We start from the raw sequence: 15,092 nt of genomic DNA on the forward strand, positions 1-15,092 counted from the left end.
CACACATCCTTTGTTACACGTGGAGCAATCTGCAGGGAGCCCGTAGAGTCTGTCTCTCACAAGCAAATGGAAGTGGGCTAAAGAGTTTAGAAATCCATCACAAAAGCAACATGAGTAAGAGGATGGCAGTGTCTTCTGGATGTGTTTCCAACTAAAAAATCGTGTGCATATTCGAGAGATCAATATAAAAATGCAGCTGTAGAAACTTGCCACAGGCTGCTCTCTCTTTCTTTCCTGTTAAGCTCTTCTGGAGGAGGGCTTTTGGTGAAAATAAGGGGCAGAAGGAGTGTCCTGAGGGCCAGTGGGAGCCTCCCCCTGGGGTTGTGATTGGCTGGAGCTGTTCTGAGTGAGTCCAGGGGAGGCCAGTAGGAAGGTGAATGGTCTGGACGCCTGCTAGGGGGCAGGCAGCAGACGAGAGCAGCTACCACTGCTTCTTAAAACCTAGGTACTCCTCATTACAGACTGATAGACAGAGAGCAGGAGAGAGCTGGAGGCAGTTCTAGGAGAGCACCAGGGAAAGAAAGTGAGAAACTGTGAACAGGGAAAGTTAGGAAAAGTAAGAAGTCCTACTTGTAAGCTCACTCTTCCCTGACTGCTGCCTCTCCACTCCACTACCTGAGGCACATACACACACACACACAGGGAGGTGTTTCAGGGAGGCTTAGAGGGTCGACTCTCCAGGGAAGAAGGGAATTAAACACTTTTGTTTTCAATCCGCTGCGTTCATACTCAGGAGAAAAAAAGGGATTACAGCTTTCACGCCTGCCCCCCCTTGTTTCTCTCTTCTCCTTGCATTTTGTCTTCACTGAGTTACTTTGGAGACTTTGGATATAACCTTCTTGAATTGTTGGTCTGAACTCGTAGAGGCATGGCAAACGGACAAAAGAGCCCCAGGTGGGCATTAACCCAGGGCTCCTTCAGCTTGGCACTGGGCCTGTCGCCCTTCTCCCTCCTCCTCCTCCTTACCGTCTCGGCCGCAGATGAGTATGACTACTACAGCTGGCAGTCGGACAACTTCCACAATGGCCGCTTCTACACCAAGCAGCCCCAGTGTCTGGACATACCAGCTGACCTGCGCCTGTGCCACAATGTGGGCTACAAGAAGATGAGGCTGCCCAACCTCCTGGACCATGAGACCATGCCCGAAGTTAAGCAGCAGGCAGGCAGTTGGGTGCCCCTCCTGGCCAAACGGTGCCATGCTGATACGCAGGTCTTCCTGTGCTCACTGTTTGCACCAGTGTGCCTAGACAGGCCCATCTACCCTTGCCGCTCACTGTGCGAGGCTGTCAGGGACAGCTGTGCTCCGGTGATGGAGACCTACGGCTTTCCCTGGCCGGAGATGCTGACCTGCGACAAGTTCCCCATTGATAACGACCTGTGCATCCCCATGCAGTTCACCGGGAACCATGCGACCCAGCCACCAGGTAGGCCACCTTCATTCATGCACGCTCTTGCAAAATACAGTGAAGAGAAATGTCAATGAAATCATAACCAATTTTAATTTGCATAACTACTGAAGAGGCTACTGGTTAAAATTACAGCTTTTCCAGCAGCAAAAAGATAATCTGGTGCTTTCCACAAAATGTAAATATTATGTTTTAGCAATCTCTTTTAAAAGATTTAATAATTCAATAAATGCTCATTTAATAAATCTTTGAGTTTTTTTTAAAATAAAAAAGCAGTGTTTAAATATTCTGTCCTGGTATATTTGATAAAATCTAGTTGAAAACAAGAGATATATGAATGCGCATATGTTTTAAATTCGACAGAAGGAAAAGATGCCCCAAAAAATATGCTGTGTTTTGCAGACGCAGGCGCTGAGATGAAAAACTTAGCAGAAAGTAAACGAGGAGATAAAGTTCTGAATTTTTCATTGTTTTCATAATATTACTTTAGCAAATGATCGTTCAAGTCCTTGCAATCGGATACACTGAGAGTCTGTAAACTGTGAGGATGAGAGAATCAGATGGCTTCCATACATTTCAACAATGACAGACAAGAGATTAAGTGGAAAACTAGCCAAAGGAGGTCAGCGAAAGAGACGGGAGCAGGAAGATGCTACAGGGGAAAGTTCTAAGTGGACAGTTGAGGATGGCTCTGGCCATCTATATATGCCTCAGGGAGGTACGGAGACAGACCAAGGGAGCCAGGAGACTTGGAGACTCCAGCAGCCAGATCGCGCATCGAGTTAAGATAGATGGACTGCGGGGGTATTAACTGAAAGTTACACAGAGGCACATGCATGGACACACACCCTTATCAGTAGTCATCCATCTACAGCGAAACAGTCAAAGAGTGAATGAATCATGTTTTATTTCATGGTTTGCACAGAGTCAAATTACCAAATTAACCTTAGCTGGATGAAACAGAGGACAAATCTTTATCAAGAGTTTCTGAGAGAGATTTGATTCACAAAAATAAGAGAATATATTATTCTTCACAAGCAATGAGTAAGAGTATCAATTGTGAATAGTGGGACTGAGTGGGAACTAAATCCAAAGAGGTGTGCAAATGCCTGTGTGTGTGTGTGTGTGCATGTGTGTGAGAAGCACAACTACTTAAGCAGCCTCTTCACAAAAGCAGTCAGCGCTGAGAGGGAGAGAGAGGGAGTTGATGAGAGTCTTTAGACAGTGGAGGGGGACAGTCCCCACTGTGTCCCAGTCTGCTCAGCCATTGTTGGGTCTGGCAGCCAGCAGGCCAATTAGCTAGAAGGCCAATTACTGAGTTCCCACTAATTAGCTGACATGACAGGACAAGAGACGCAGGCAGAGAATGGGAATCGCTAAAGTCTGATTGTCCCTGAGAGAGCAGAATGAAGAGGAGTGAAAGGAGAGGGAAGCAGGAGAGTAAGGACAGGCACACAGCGAATAAAAGAGGAGAAAAGCTGCTTCCTGCAGCATAAGAAGTGTTTGCCTCTGCTTTCAATGAGAACCTGAAGAAAACGGTTTAGATCCGGTTTAGAAAACGGTGCAGATCTCTTAACTATTCCTAGAATTAGATCTAAGTGTGCTGAAGGTGCTTTCAGTTACTGTGGTTGTGTGTGGGTTGGTGGTGGGGGCAGGTGCCTGTTGAGCCAAAGTCAATTAAAACTGTGTCCAAAATTAAAAACCCTCTTTAAATTTTTTATTTTTTTTATTTTTACAAACTAAGCCTTAATTTATCTTTTATGTTAAGGACACTGAGTTCGTACGTGCTGAAAAATGCTATATAAATAAAATGGCCATTGCCATATTGCTCACATTACTTCACGATTTGCTTTCAACCGTTTAATCTCATTTTTCATCTTCTTTCGTTTATGGTGAAAAGGTCTTTTTTCACTTGAAATGTCCTTTCTGTTACTTGAGATGTTCTTTGACAGATAAACACATTTCCTAAAGCGCTGAAAACCAATCATTACAAAAACAATGTCAGTCAGTTGTGTGACATATCTTTCCTTTTTATCAATAATGGTCACAGCATACTGACATCTAAGTATCTAATCTGATTTGCAAAAAGCAGTGGGAAAAAGACCAGTGGAAGATTTTTGGGTGAATTAATGCAGTTCTGACTTTTTCCATTAGGGAAAATGGCCGTTCTGTTTTTGTAGGACTCGTATCAAGTATGTGACATTTTGGTTTGCGGAGTTATAATTCATTCTTCTACATGCACTTTGAGAAGGAGGCGGCTTGATGTTCATCTGCCACCTCCCCAAACAGCCAACTGTTTGTTGATCCCATCTATTCAAATAATGATCAGAGGAGGATAGATTACAGATGGTCCTGAAGAATCAGTGGAAATAAGGATTTTTAGTGTTGGGAGATTTTACATACAAAGAACAAAAGAAAAAATATGCTGATTTTAATTTTTAAAGAATAAAATGACACTCAAAAACAAAAATGAAATAACGGTAAAGTTAAATTTGGGTGTGTGCTTTTTTAGGCGTGTGCATGTGCATGTATTCTTGTGAGTGTTTCAAACTGAGAGTGAACCCATATCACTTCTAGCCCGGAGGCTCAGCCACTGACATTTCGCTAAGAACCAGAGATTCTCAGATGTGCCGATGAGGCCATCCCGAGGACAAGCTTTTGGCTTCTAATTCCGCACGGATGCACACCCGCACACACACACACAGACACACACACACACACACACACACACACATGAAAACACAGCCAGCAATAATAAAAAGGAATTTCAGCTAAGAGCTCTTAGAAGTGAGTTTCCCGGGAAGCTTCTATGTCACTGGAGGACACTGACGATTTTCTTTACACGGGATCGCATGAAGAATCTTGTGGTAAACACGGTGAATCTTTGGGAGTTGGATCAATCACAAGAATTAGTATAGCTTTACTCGCTGGTCTCCCAGTCCGGGAGGCCCCAATGCTATCTGAGCTATTCTGCAATTACATGATATAGCACGGTTCGAGGACTCTTGTGGAAACTAACAGTACAGAGCAAGATTCACTTTCCACCTCTGTGTCACAGCCAAAACTGGCAGAAACTCACCACTACCTGAGCTCAGGTTTTGTGCTGGCACTTGTGCCTTTACATGCATGTGTGTGTGTATGTGTGTGTGTGTGTGTGTGTGTGTGTGTGTGTGTGTGTGTGAAGAGCCCAAGGGGTGTGATTATGTGAAATACAAGTCTGTATATTATACCACAGAAGACAAGCTGACTGCTGACAAAAGAGGGCCCAGGCATCCCGGGAGCGGAAAAGGCCAGCCGAGCTCAGTCTGTCAGACAGGGAACAATTATTGCCACACCATCAACTACACCTCATTGTTTTAATGATGCCACTTTTAGCTGCTGTCAGCATCTGTAAATCAGTATGCATGATTATCACAGACTGGATTCTGGTTTTGTTTCTTAACTTAGTTTGCATGTTTGCACCAGAAATGAACACTCAAGATATGTGCATGCCAGTGAAATTGCATGGGAGGAAAGGTCTGTCCTTGCTGAAATCTGTGATGAAATGTGACTAGTGTGATTTACAACCACATTAAAGGAGACAGGCAGCACTGTCAGGACCCCAGCAGCACAACAGTCACTGCTCATATGAACTTGGTTACTATATGAAAAGGAAAATATGATCCAATGCTCTGGGTATGGAGCGCTGCCGAGGCGTTATGAGGATGTATTTTCTCTTCTGTGTAGGCTTCCTACAGATGCAAGGAGCATGCTGTGTTTTAGGGGCCCCGTGGGTTCCCCGAGTCATGCTTTAGTTCTCCTCCGCCCCGAATTTCAACAGATGTTTGGCTCTCCGATGTAAATCACGTTGAATTTCATCTCCGGGATTGTACCATTTTATGTCATAAGTGCTGCTGCTCATAACTTAAAAGACCCAAATAAGGCATGAGATAGTGACCGGCGCACATTCTTCTTATAAAAGTCGCTGTGGAGCTCGGGCAACGAGCAATAAGGTACAAGAAATGTCAGAGAACCAGATGACGGTGCTGTTAGATGTGGTCGTCAGATGTGTGAAGACATGTGTTTGTGTTTATTCAAAAGTGCACATAAGAGAAAGAGGCAGTGGTGGCATGTAACCTCTTGCATTTTTACCCGACTATAAAAACGATTCCGAGCGAATCAGTCAAATGAAACAAACATAAAATATGATTTGTAGTGTTTGTGATTTCAGCTGCATGTTTAAAGTACGTTAATTAGATTGTTAAATATCATGCGATGACAAGCGGTGTCTATTAGGAATTCACTGTGAACAGGCACGATGATTTGTGTTGTTGCCCAATAAATTTCATGCCAGAAAGCAATTTCCTAAGCTAAGTAAAACAAAATAAGAATAACTATGTCATTAAAGAGAACAGATATTCCTTTGCATTGGTACACGGTGCCACTGCTTTGTATTCCAAATTTATTTTGCAAATTAGTTTTCACGTTCATAAGTTTAATAGGTTTTTCTTGGAGATTTCTTTATAGACAAAAGACACTGCAGAAAGACTGAAATGTTATTAACCTCTGAGCTATGAGTAAGTGAAGTTTTGGAGAAGTTTCCCCCTCTTGCTGTGCACCATTTCCACCCTGGCTTGCTGTTTAAAGATTAACAGCAGGGCCTTCCACAAGACCTCCTCCCTACTCACCCCGTTCCCATTATCCCTTTCCTCTTATCCTCAATCATCAACTCCCAACCTCCTCATCCTCCCCAGGTTCTGTAAGCTCTGTAAGACAGTAACATTTGTCATAATAAATTGGAACATTAAAATTCCTGTAATTAAGTTTATAACGCAGTAGGTAAATGCCAAAAGTAGCACACAAGAGGTGGTCAAGTCCAAAGTCAACCAGAGTGAGAGCAAGATTTTCACAATTTAATCGCATGGTAAAAAATTCTTCAGCTGCTTTGAGACGATGGCAAAAAATATATTAATGAGCTCAAAGTCAAAATATTTACTGAGCAGAAATGTGTCCAGGAAAAAAGTACCAAGCCACGCAGCAGTGATTCCCATCAGAACATGACGGTGATTCCCTCGACAGAGACCGACGATGAGGGCAGTCATCCCTTAAGTGATTTCTAAGCGCCATCCAAACGCTGGTTTTCGGTCCAAGCTCAACTAAGTTTCATGGAGGGACTGCTTTCTCCTGACACATGCTCTGGCATCAGCGCAACCGGGCCTTCTGCCAAAATACCACCCCTGTGAAACCAGAATTAATTACCACCGAGTCTGAATAAGACCGAACGGCTTCAAGGGGACCATTCAAGACGGACAAATCCAGAGAAGTTTTGTTGTCTCTTGTTCTGTGTGTGTGTGTGTGTGTGTGTGTGTGTGTGTGTGTTTCCATGCTTCTGTCCCAGTCTGCATGTCAGCACCAAACAATTAGAAGCCTGACCTTGCAGGCCTCACAGGTCTCCTGCCTATGAAAGCATGGGAACCCTCAGAGGAGAAAAAACTGGCAGTTGCTCTACAAGAACATGGCTCAGCTACCTCCAACACACATATAGGCAGACACACACATGCATACACTCACTGGTGGTTAGGGGGTTCACCTCCCCATGACCCAAGCAGCGAAGCATGTTAAACTTTGACCCATCTCATTATCTGGCCAGACGCTGAGGTTTGGGCTGAGGTGATAACCTCTGAACCCTGACTTTTAACCCAGGGCCTGCACAGTGCAAGGAGAGGTGTGTCGTTTTGCATAGGTGTGTTTCTGGAAAGTGGGAGACACAGAAGGAAAGGGAAAGCACAGGGAACTCAGGGGGTGGGGGAATAACACATTTTGGATCTTGCAATGAGGGAATGTCAGAAAAACTAAACTCTCCTATAAGCAGTTATCTCGAGAAAAAAAAGGCTGCTAACTCAGCAAAAGTTCTGCACTGTTTTCCCTTCATGTTGTCAAATTTATCCCCTAGGTGTATAGGTATGTTGTCAGGGCAATGCTTCTATACCACATCCTTCTCTCTGTGGCCCTTTCTAATATTGTACTTTTTTTTTTTTTTTTTGCTCTTTTGGCTTGCGGCTCTGTTTGGTGGATGAGTGGCTTGATATTAGATGTGTAGAGCTGGAAATACTCTGGAAATAAATGGAATCGAAGCAGTAATTGTTTTGATAATGTTTAATATCGAGGGGAAAATTACAAGACGGTGTGTGTTCGTGTATGTGTGTGTCAGAGAAGTCTCTGACGCTTTATAAATCCTATTAATTGAATGGCAAGGCCTTATTTGTTCATTTCAGCTATATACATATAAAAGTATGGGAACATGCAAAAAATACATAAAAAGGATTTTATGCAGGGCTTGTATTTCTTCCCTCATGTGCTCTGTCTCAACTGTGTGGGAAGACAACAACAACAACAATCACAAAGTCCCATATCAAAGTTAGACAGGCCAAACACGCTCTTGAGTAAAGCATGCATGACCGTAAATTTTGAGTTAAAAATAAACTGAACTTGTTGCTTTGGTTTCCCCATCGCTCTTTCACAATGTGCGGTTGCTGTGTGGCCTAAGTGATGGCTGCGTCTGTGTACTGAATCACTTTTCACCATGTTCAGCAGCTCCCGCCGCACCGTTTACCTTTCTGAACAGCCGAGACCATGCCTGCGCCACCAAAATATACAACGGGCCAGAATAAAAACATTTTCTCCAGTGTAATTGCAGGGCAAACATCAGTCAGCCTACTGGACTCTGCGTTCACTCAGCAGCAAATAGCCTCTGACAAGGGAGGGGGCGGCGGCAAATAAGTGCCTCAGAAGTGCTCAGGGCTTAACGATTTCATACTGACACTACTTTGGTTTTGCTCACTGCACTTGACCTCAACGCTGCCGTTAGATGTGAGCTAATCTGGTCTTAAAAGCACCAAAGGAAACGAGATTGAATATAGGTGACGACAAATTTTTCTTCCTTCTTTTTTTCCCCTCAGTGTCAAAGGTGTGCCCACCGTGTGACAATGAGCTGAAGAAAGACAACATCATGGAGCATTACTGTGCAAGTGACTTTGGTAAGTAGTAAAAAACTGAAAAACATAGTACCCGACTACGGTCACTAGCATACAGCAGGGTTATGGAAACGTTCTTACCTATCTGCAGTCTGGTAAACTGGAGTTTGTGAGAGATTGACAACACAGCAGAAAAGTGCAATTGCTTTGTGTACAACAGTCAGCCAAGTACAAGAGTGCAAGCAAAACATTTCACCACGGTGTTGATTTGGATTTACAAGTCTGTTTCATGACGTAATCATAAAATCTTTTTTTAATATTGTGTCGAAAACTTGTAATAACAAACTAAAAAGCCAAAGCACTATGTCCTTAAAAACTCCCATCAACATAAATGGCATGGACATAAATTTATAGCAAAATCACCTAAAACGAAAGCTTAACTTTGAGCTATCAGTGGTTACATAAAATGAAGATTAACTGGTATTTACGCTATTTTCCTTTGATTATGAACTAAAAAGCATGTGCAACCACACAGAGAATCTCATCTGCACATCCCTGTTTCTCACTTCTGATCCTCCCTTCGGTTAAGTCTTTATTGCAGCCGTTTCGCATTAATTTTGCTGCTAGAATGGACTTTTTCTTCACATGAGCTGATAAATGACTTCATTTCTTAGCCCCAATTTCAAACTTTCCACTTTCCAGCCTTCGTGTTTCACAATAGTAATGACCTTAAGATGAAGCCAGAGTATAATTATATAAATATTCTGTTATTTGAATTCATCACAGCAGCTGAATTGTTTACAGTGTTTACAGTTAATGATAAACTGCTGTCTATTTGCTCTGTTCCAAACACGTTAAGCACCAAATGAGGAATGGTGACAAAAAGTTGTGAAATTACAAAAGCATGTGTGGCCAGGATCATTTTTTAATCTGCATATTTCATGTTTCCCGCAGAGGCGATGCCTGCAGTATAAAACAGTTTTACAAAATAACCACATGTACAAAAGAGCCAGAATATACAGAGCATGACCCATAATAAATGATAAAACCACATCCAACAACAACAAAACACGTCCGTGCGCACCTTCTTGACTCTCTGAGCCACAACCAAAATGCAGACACGTCTCCTGTAATTCATCGTGACGTTACCAAATCAGGGATATTTATTTGTCTGATTAATTGCGGGATTATATAACTCAATCTTTTAACCAGAGGTTGCTTCAGGGATCATAAAGGAAAACACAGATTCTTTCTGTTCATTAATATGAAACATGATTGCAGATAGCCGCAGAAAGACGTTTTCGCAAGGGAATGCATCGAAAAGATAAGTGTGACACATGGATTTGGAGATCAAGGAAGGAACAACTCTACAATGTTATTCTGTAGTGCGAGAGCTTGAGCTCATACCTCATGAATGCTGCTACCTATTCATCTTTGGACACTGTTTTTGCTACGGTCTGCTTTTCATGGACAATCTCATGACATTTCTTACTGCACTATCCAGCTGCTGCACAAATGACAAGAGTCTTGTCTAGCCGACACCTTGTTGTTAGAGTAGATTGCTTGCTTCAGCTTGAAGAAAACCTGTTTCTCCTCAAAACAACGGCATAATCCTCACTCCCTCTCTTTCCAGCTGCTTCTACCTCGACGCCCTCCTCTTCTCACTTTAAAGAGAGCGACTTGGTATAAATACGTGGGCACAGCCTGTCACAAAGATGCTGGCCAGGCAGCACAGAGGGCCCCACTGCATCACTTATGACTAAATATGACTGATTACGGGTGGGCATTTAAAGTGAAGCAGAGGGAGATGAATTATCGTCCGTACCTTCACTGAACACACGCCGTACATACACATGAATGCGGTCTTTCACAAAAACACACGCGGCTCAGGCATGTAGGCAGGCAAATACAGCACATAAACACACTCGCCGCGAAGGAGCTGGATGTGAACAAGGGGCAACTCAATGCACACATTCCTTTTTGAACACGCTATCACTTCACATGTACTGTATACCTATCTGAGTGTACCGAGGGATGTTTATGCAGCCATAGACAAGCAGGCGAGAAGTGAAATGGCGATCTTCCAGCAGGCCGGGGTACATAGCGATGCTTCATACCGACCCCACACCTTTGCCCGACCCGTGATTAATTTCACCTGTCAAAATTCTCACCCAGAGAATTCCTCTTTTGAATGTTTGGCAGTTCAATTTTAATCTCTCGCATATAAAAATATGAACTTATAAACAGAAGGTGCAATGGGAGATTCAAGTCAGTACTTCATTAGGCTGATAAACTTTGAGTTTGCTGTAACCAGATCCTACATGTAATAAAAACTGTGCACAGAGGTTCTCTGTTCTGTATATGTTTTGCCTAAAAATACACCACTGGTTGCAAAACACTGCACTGCAAGTGTGTAAACAATGACACAGGCAGGGCAGAATGACAACAGATGATAATGATTCCATGTAGCAATATTAATCTTATGCTGCAAGCAGTTTTTTAGACTTATGGATGTCCTGAACCTGACTATAAATCTGACTTTGTCTGAGACTTGAAAGCAAAATCATTTAAGATGATTTTTGCTCAGGAATAGCCCAACAACAACAAAGAGAAGACTTGTGATTTATATTGCCAAAATATGTACACCAAATTCCAAAATGATGTTGGACTGTGGAGTTTTTCCCGAGTCAGACATTCACAAGGATGCAGTTTTTGCACACTGCTCAGGAAAGTCTAAATGATGATACTCGGGGGAGGTGTAAAATAGCTACTGCTTTAGAACAGTACAGAGCTCAGTACTAGACTTCCAGAAGTTAAAAAAAATACCACAGCTGCTTAAATAAGAGTGAAACACTGGGATCAGAGTGACACATTAAGAGCTTTAGGGTTTTACTGAATAAAAATCCATTTAAATATCTTCTTCTCTTCTCCTTTAGTCCTAAAGATGAAAATCAAGGAGGTGAAAAAGGAAAAGGGTGACCGGAAGCTGATTGCAGCACAAAAGAAGAAGAAAGTTCTGAAGCAGGGCGTGCTGAGGAAGAAGGACCTGAAGAAGCTGACCTTGTACATTAAGAATGGTGCCAACTGTCCGTGCTCCCAGCTGGACAGCCTGGGCTCCAACTTCCTCATCATGGGCCGCAAAGTGGACCAACAACTGCTTCTCACGTCCATTCACAAGTGGGACAAGAAGAGCAAGGAGCTCAAGGTCGCCATCAAATACATGAAGTCCCATCAGTGCCCCACCTACCACACCGTCTTCCAGTGATGTGCTTCACTGCAGTGTTCGCTGAACTTTCCACAACTTTGCTTTTCAGATTCAACCTTTGTTTCACTTAGATTATAGCAGTTATTTCACTAATGCATCCCTGAGTCATGGATCCTATAAAATCTTTTACCAGCCCCGAAGCTAAACACGAATCAGGTAGTTGTCCTTTTCTCCTTTGATGTTAGAGATCATTATTATTATTATTGGAGAGAGGAAAACTGCTTTTTAAATAAGTCAAGTCCCTCCCTTCCATCAAAAAAAGACAATAATAATGATTTCATATTGATTCACACCCTGGAATCTAATGTACTCTTCATTAATATGCTTGCCTATTCTGATATTATAGAATCACTTAAATCATATCCTAAAGCAATCTTCTTAGACATCAGCATTAAGAAATGGAAATTTAACTACTGGAATGAAAACACGCTCGACGCTGTAGTGAAATGAAAATTATGGGAAGGTTTGTTTCTGTGCAAAAAGTGCCGAGAGCAATGAGAGAGTGAACGTATGTGGGTTGTGTGATGTACCAGTGCACACGCTGGCACAGTGCTCCAAGGAACAACATCAAAGCACAGAAATATTGATGATCCACTTAACTGCATGTTGTAAAAAGTAGGTAATTCAGACCAACACTAAATGCTTAGAAAACTGGGATTTGTTTTATTTTTCTTATCCATGCTGGGAACGAAGACTGATGGAATGAGACAGACTGACTGATGCTTCCACTGACTTTGTACAGAACCATTTCTGTGGCCTGAAAGAGGGAAACTTGAATATTTTTTACTTTTTAATTTTGAAAGAGAATAAAGTTAGGGCAGTGAAGGCATCGTCTGGAAAACAAGTGGAGAATAAAAGAGAAAGAAAGAGAGAGAGACTCTGGACACAACCAACAATGTTGGATTCATAAGTCTCTTGTACTCGCTATTTTTCACTATCAGTCTTCAAATGTTTCTTTTTTTGTACTTTTTTATTTTATTTTAAATGCTTCAGTTAAACATCTATGGTATGAAAACAAAAAATCCTACACAAAGAGCACCTGAATACACTGTTGATGTAACAATGAGAGATTTTTTTTCTAACCTATTAACCTGTAAGTAGTTCTGTTACTGAAATAGATCTTTGTTTTACAGAAAAAGTTAATGAATAAAATATATTTTAAATTTTTATAAAGAACACCTGCTTGAAATGTCATGTTTCACATTTATTACCAATAAACCACAAAGTGTATATTCATGCCTAAAAAATTATTTTCAGACTATCATCTGCATAAAATGTTCGACTGGTTTAAAAAAAAAGAAGCGCGTAAGTAACTAACACACTTGAATGAGGATGCTCAGTATTTTACGACTTCATTTATTTTTTAACATTTTTCATATTAAACAGATACTTTTCTCACTGGCCAATTAGATGCAATAAAATGGGACGAATAGAAAAGGAAACTACTCTGATTTACACTTTTTCAATTTTTTAATCTACCACACCAACTGTCAAAGCATAAAATAAAGTTGACAAGTTGAAAATGTCTTGGTCTGATGTTTCTCAATGTTCACTGTAGGCCGTAAATCAAAAACAGTGATTTTTGTTTGTTGGTTTGGCCATCCTATTCTCTTGTGATGTGTTTGACATAAAGCACACTGTCTATTTATCATTTAAATTCACATTCCAGCCAGAACCTCCTGGTTTAAAACAGAAGAAGATTTCTCCACAAACAGTGACGTAGCTACTGCAGGATTGTGATTTAACTGCAACATAGCTGTAAAAACACCGCAAATATTCAACAATCTGCCTGAGATTGATTGCAGTCAGTCCCAGATCCAACCACAATTATTTGGAGACAGGTTTCCTTCCACCAGGCGACTCGTAATTACTGTGTGACTGAAAGTGGTCATCCAAAGTTTGTATTAGGTTTTGGAATTGGTCTCTGAAAGTGAAAACAAAAAACAAAACAGGGCAACCACCAATAGGTTCTCATCCTATTTTTACTATAGTGTGACTGAGCTATAAGTATAGCTCTTAGTACAACTGATTCACAATCTCAGTTTTACATCATTTAAAGCAAGTGAGTCAAAAATAAGCAAATCTGTTTAGTTTTTGTGAATGGGGGTATTAGCCACTGAGACCTAAACAGTTTCGGTAACAAACTGTCAGTTTGTTTGATTGTTTGTTTCCACTGGTAAGGTGGACATTTAAACATGGAAGCTGATGTGGACTGGCTTCCCTGTGGGGCGAGTGGTCATTTGAGGAACAGGTTGGAGATTATTTTAGGCAGTGTTACACACACCCAATATAAGCTGCAGCTTTTCCAAAAACATCAGGGGATAAGGATCGTGAAAGTGCGCATAGGCTGCCACACACCTTCATTTCTATTTGCAAAAGGAAACAAAGAAGTATCAGAAGTAAAATCTCATTTTTGCTCTGCTCTATTCCAAAACCTTTCAGATCCACACTGGGCCCTCAGCTCTAAGCAAAGCCTGGGCAACAAAGCCACCAGTATTTATTGACAGAGTGAAGGGGTGATGCAGATAGACAGCAGGCTGCGCTGAAACTGACCAACTTTATCAAAACCATACGTAGCTTGAACACTCCAGACACATACACTACTAATTTACTACAAAAAAAAAGAAAAAAGATTTGGAATCTTTGTTCTCCAAAATGCAAAACGGATCAACTGTGACACTTTACAGTGTTTATTGTCTTCCACCCATATTTCCCGGAATGTGGAGAGTTTTGGAGGCTGTTTCAAGCGTAAACGCCAGTGGAGTGGCGACCTATTTCCAAGTGATTGTTGAGATAGAGCACAGTCTCTAGGCTGTGGAATGACAGAAACAGGAGGGGACAGGCATATTGGGTAGAAATATGCTGGACAAGAGTTCCTTTACTGGAAACTTAATCAAAACCGATTAAAGACTGAGATAAAAGTTTAAATGCCATGAAGCTGAAGTGAGGAAGCCTTTGTTGGAAAGTGTTGACCTCTCCTTTAGAAGTGAATCAGCACACGTGCAGTAGATAAAATGTACCTTCAAAGAAAATGATGAGCAGCTTTCATTAATCAAGACGTAAGTTAAAGCAGGGGAAGGCGCAGAGGGAAGGTGGAAAAGGAGACAAGGGAAAGCTTGGCTGAGTCCCAAAGACATCCATCAGCAGCTCCTCAAAGGTCACTTGTGTAGTTAATGAGGGCCTGATGAGGGAGCGACCAGTGACACACGTGGAAAATGCTCACATCCATTCAAAAGACACATATGTTGGGAATATGTAATAAGATGACAAACTTACACTGACATGCCTTGTTCTAATGAGGCATCCATTCAAATACACTTGATTGGGTCCAGAAAAAAAATGGTGGAAAAAAATGGATCACCACACACATGCATGCCCACACTTATACACACCATAGAAGAATGGCCACATTGTGTATTTTTATTGCAGAGTCCTGATAAGCACGACCTTTTTTCTCAGTTAAATAGT

At 41.7% G+C, this 15,092-nt stretch overlaps 1 protein-coding gene across 1 annotated transcript; it reads left to right on the forward strand.

The window, feature by feature from the left end:
- Nucleotides 1-395: 395 nt before the first annotated feature.
- On the forward strand, nt 396-12,925 carry sfrp5 (secreted frizzled-related protein 5). The gene is made up of 3 exons (XM_085182856.1): nt 396-1,424; nt 8,345-8,422; nt 11,296-12,925. Exons 1-3 carry the CDS (start codon nt 869-871, stop codon nt 11,622-11,624), a joined length of 963 nt encoding a protein of 320 aa, XP_085038982.1. The 5' UTR covers nt 396-868; the 3' UTR covers nt 11,625-12,925.
- The last annotated feature ends 2,167 nt before the right edge of the window (nt 12,926-15,092 follow it).

Source organism: Neolamprologus multifasciatus, chromosome 13 (genome assembly GCF_963576455.1).
Source record: "Neolamprologus multifasciatus chromosome 13, fNeoMul1.2, whole genome shotgun sequence".
NCBI classification, from domain to species: domain Eukaryota; kingdom Metazoa; phylum Chordata; class Actinopteri; order Cichliformes; family Cichlidae; genus Neolamprologus; species Neolamprologus multifasciatus.

What these genes read in the sequence shown, in the direction of transcription:
- sfrp5 (XM_085182856.1), top strand. Translation starts at nt 869, where the DNA reads ATGGCAAACGGACAAAAGAGCCCCAGGTGGGCATTAACCCAGGGCTCC. An exon ending in CCATGCGACCCAGCCACCAG is followed by an intron (nt 1,425 to 8,344) that starts GTAGGCCACCTT and finishes TTTTCCCCTCAG; the next exon opens with TGTCAAAGGTGTGCCCACCG. An exon ending in TTACTGTGCAAGTGACTTTG is followed by an intron (nt 8,423 to 11,295) that starts GTAAGTAGTAAA and finishes CTTCTCCTTTAG; the next exon opens with TCCTAAAGATGAAAATCAAG.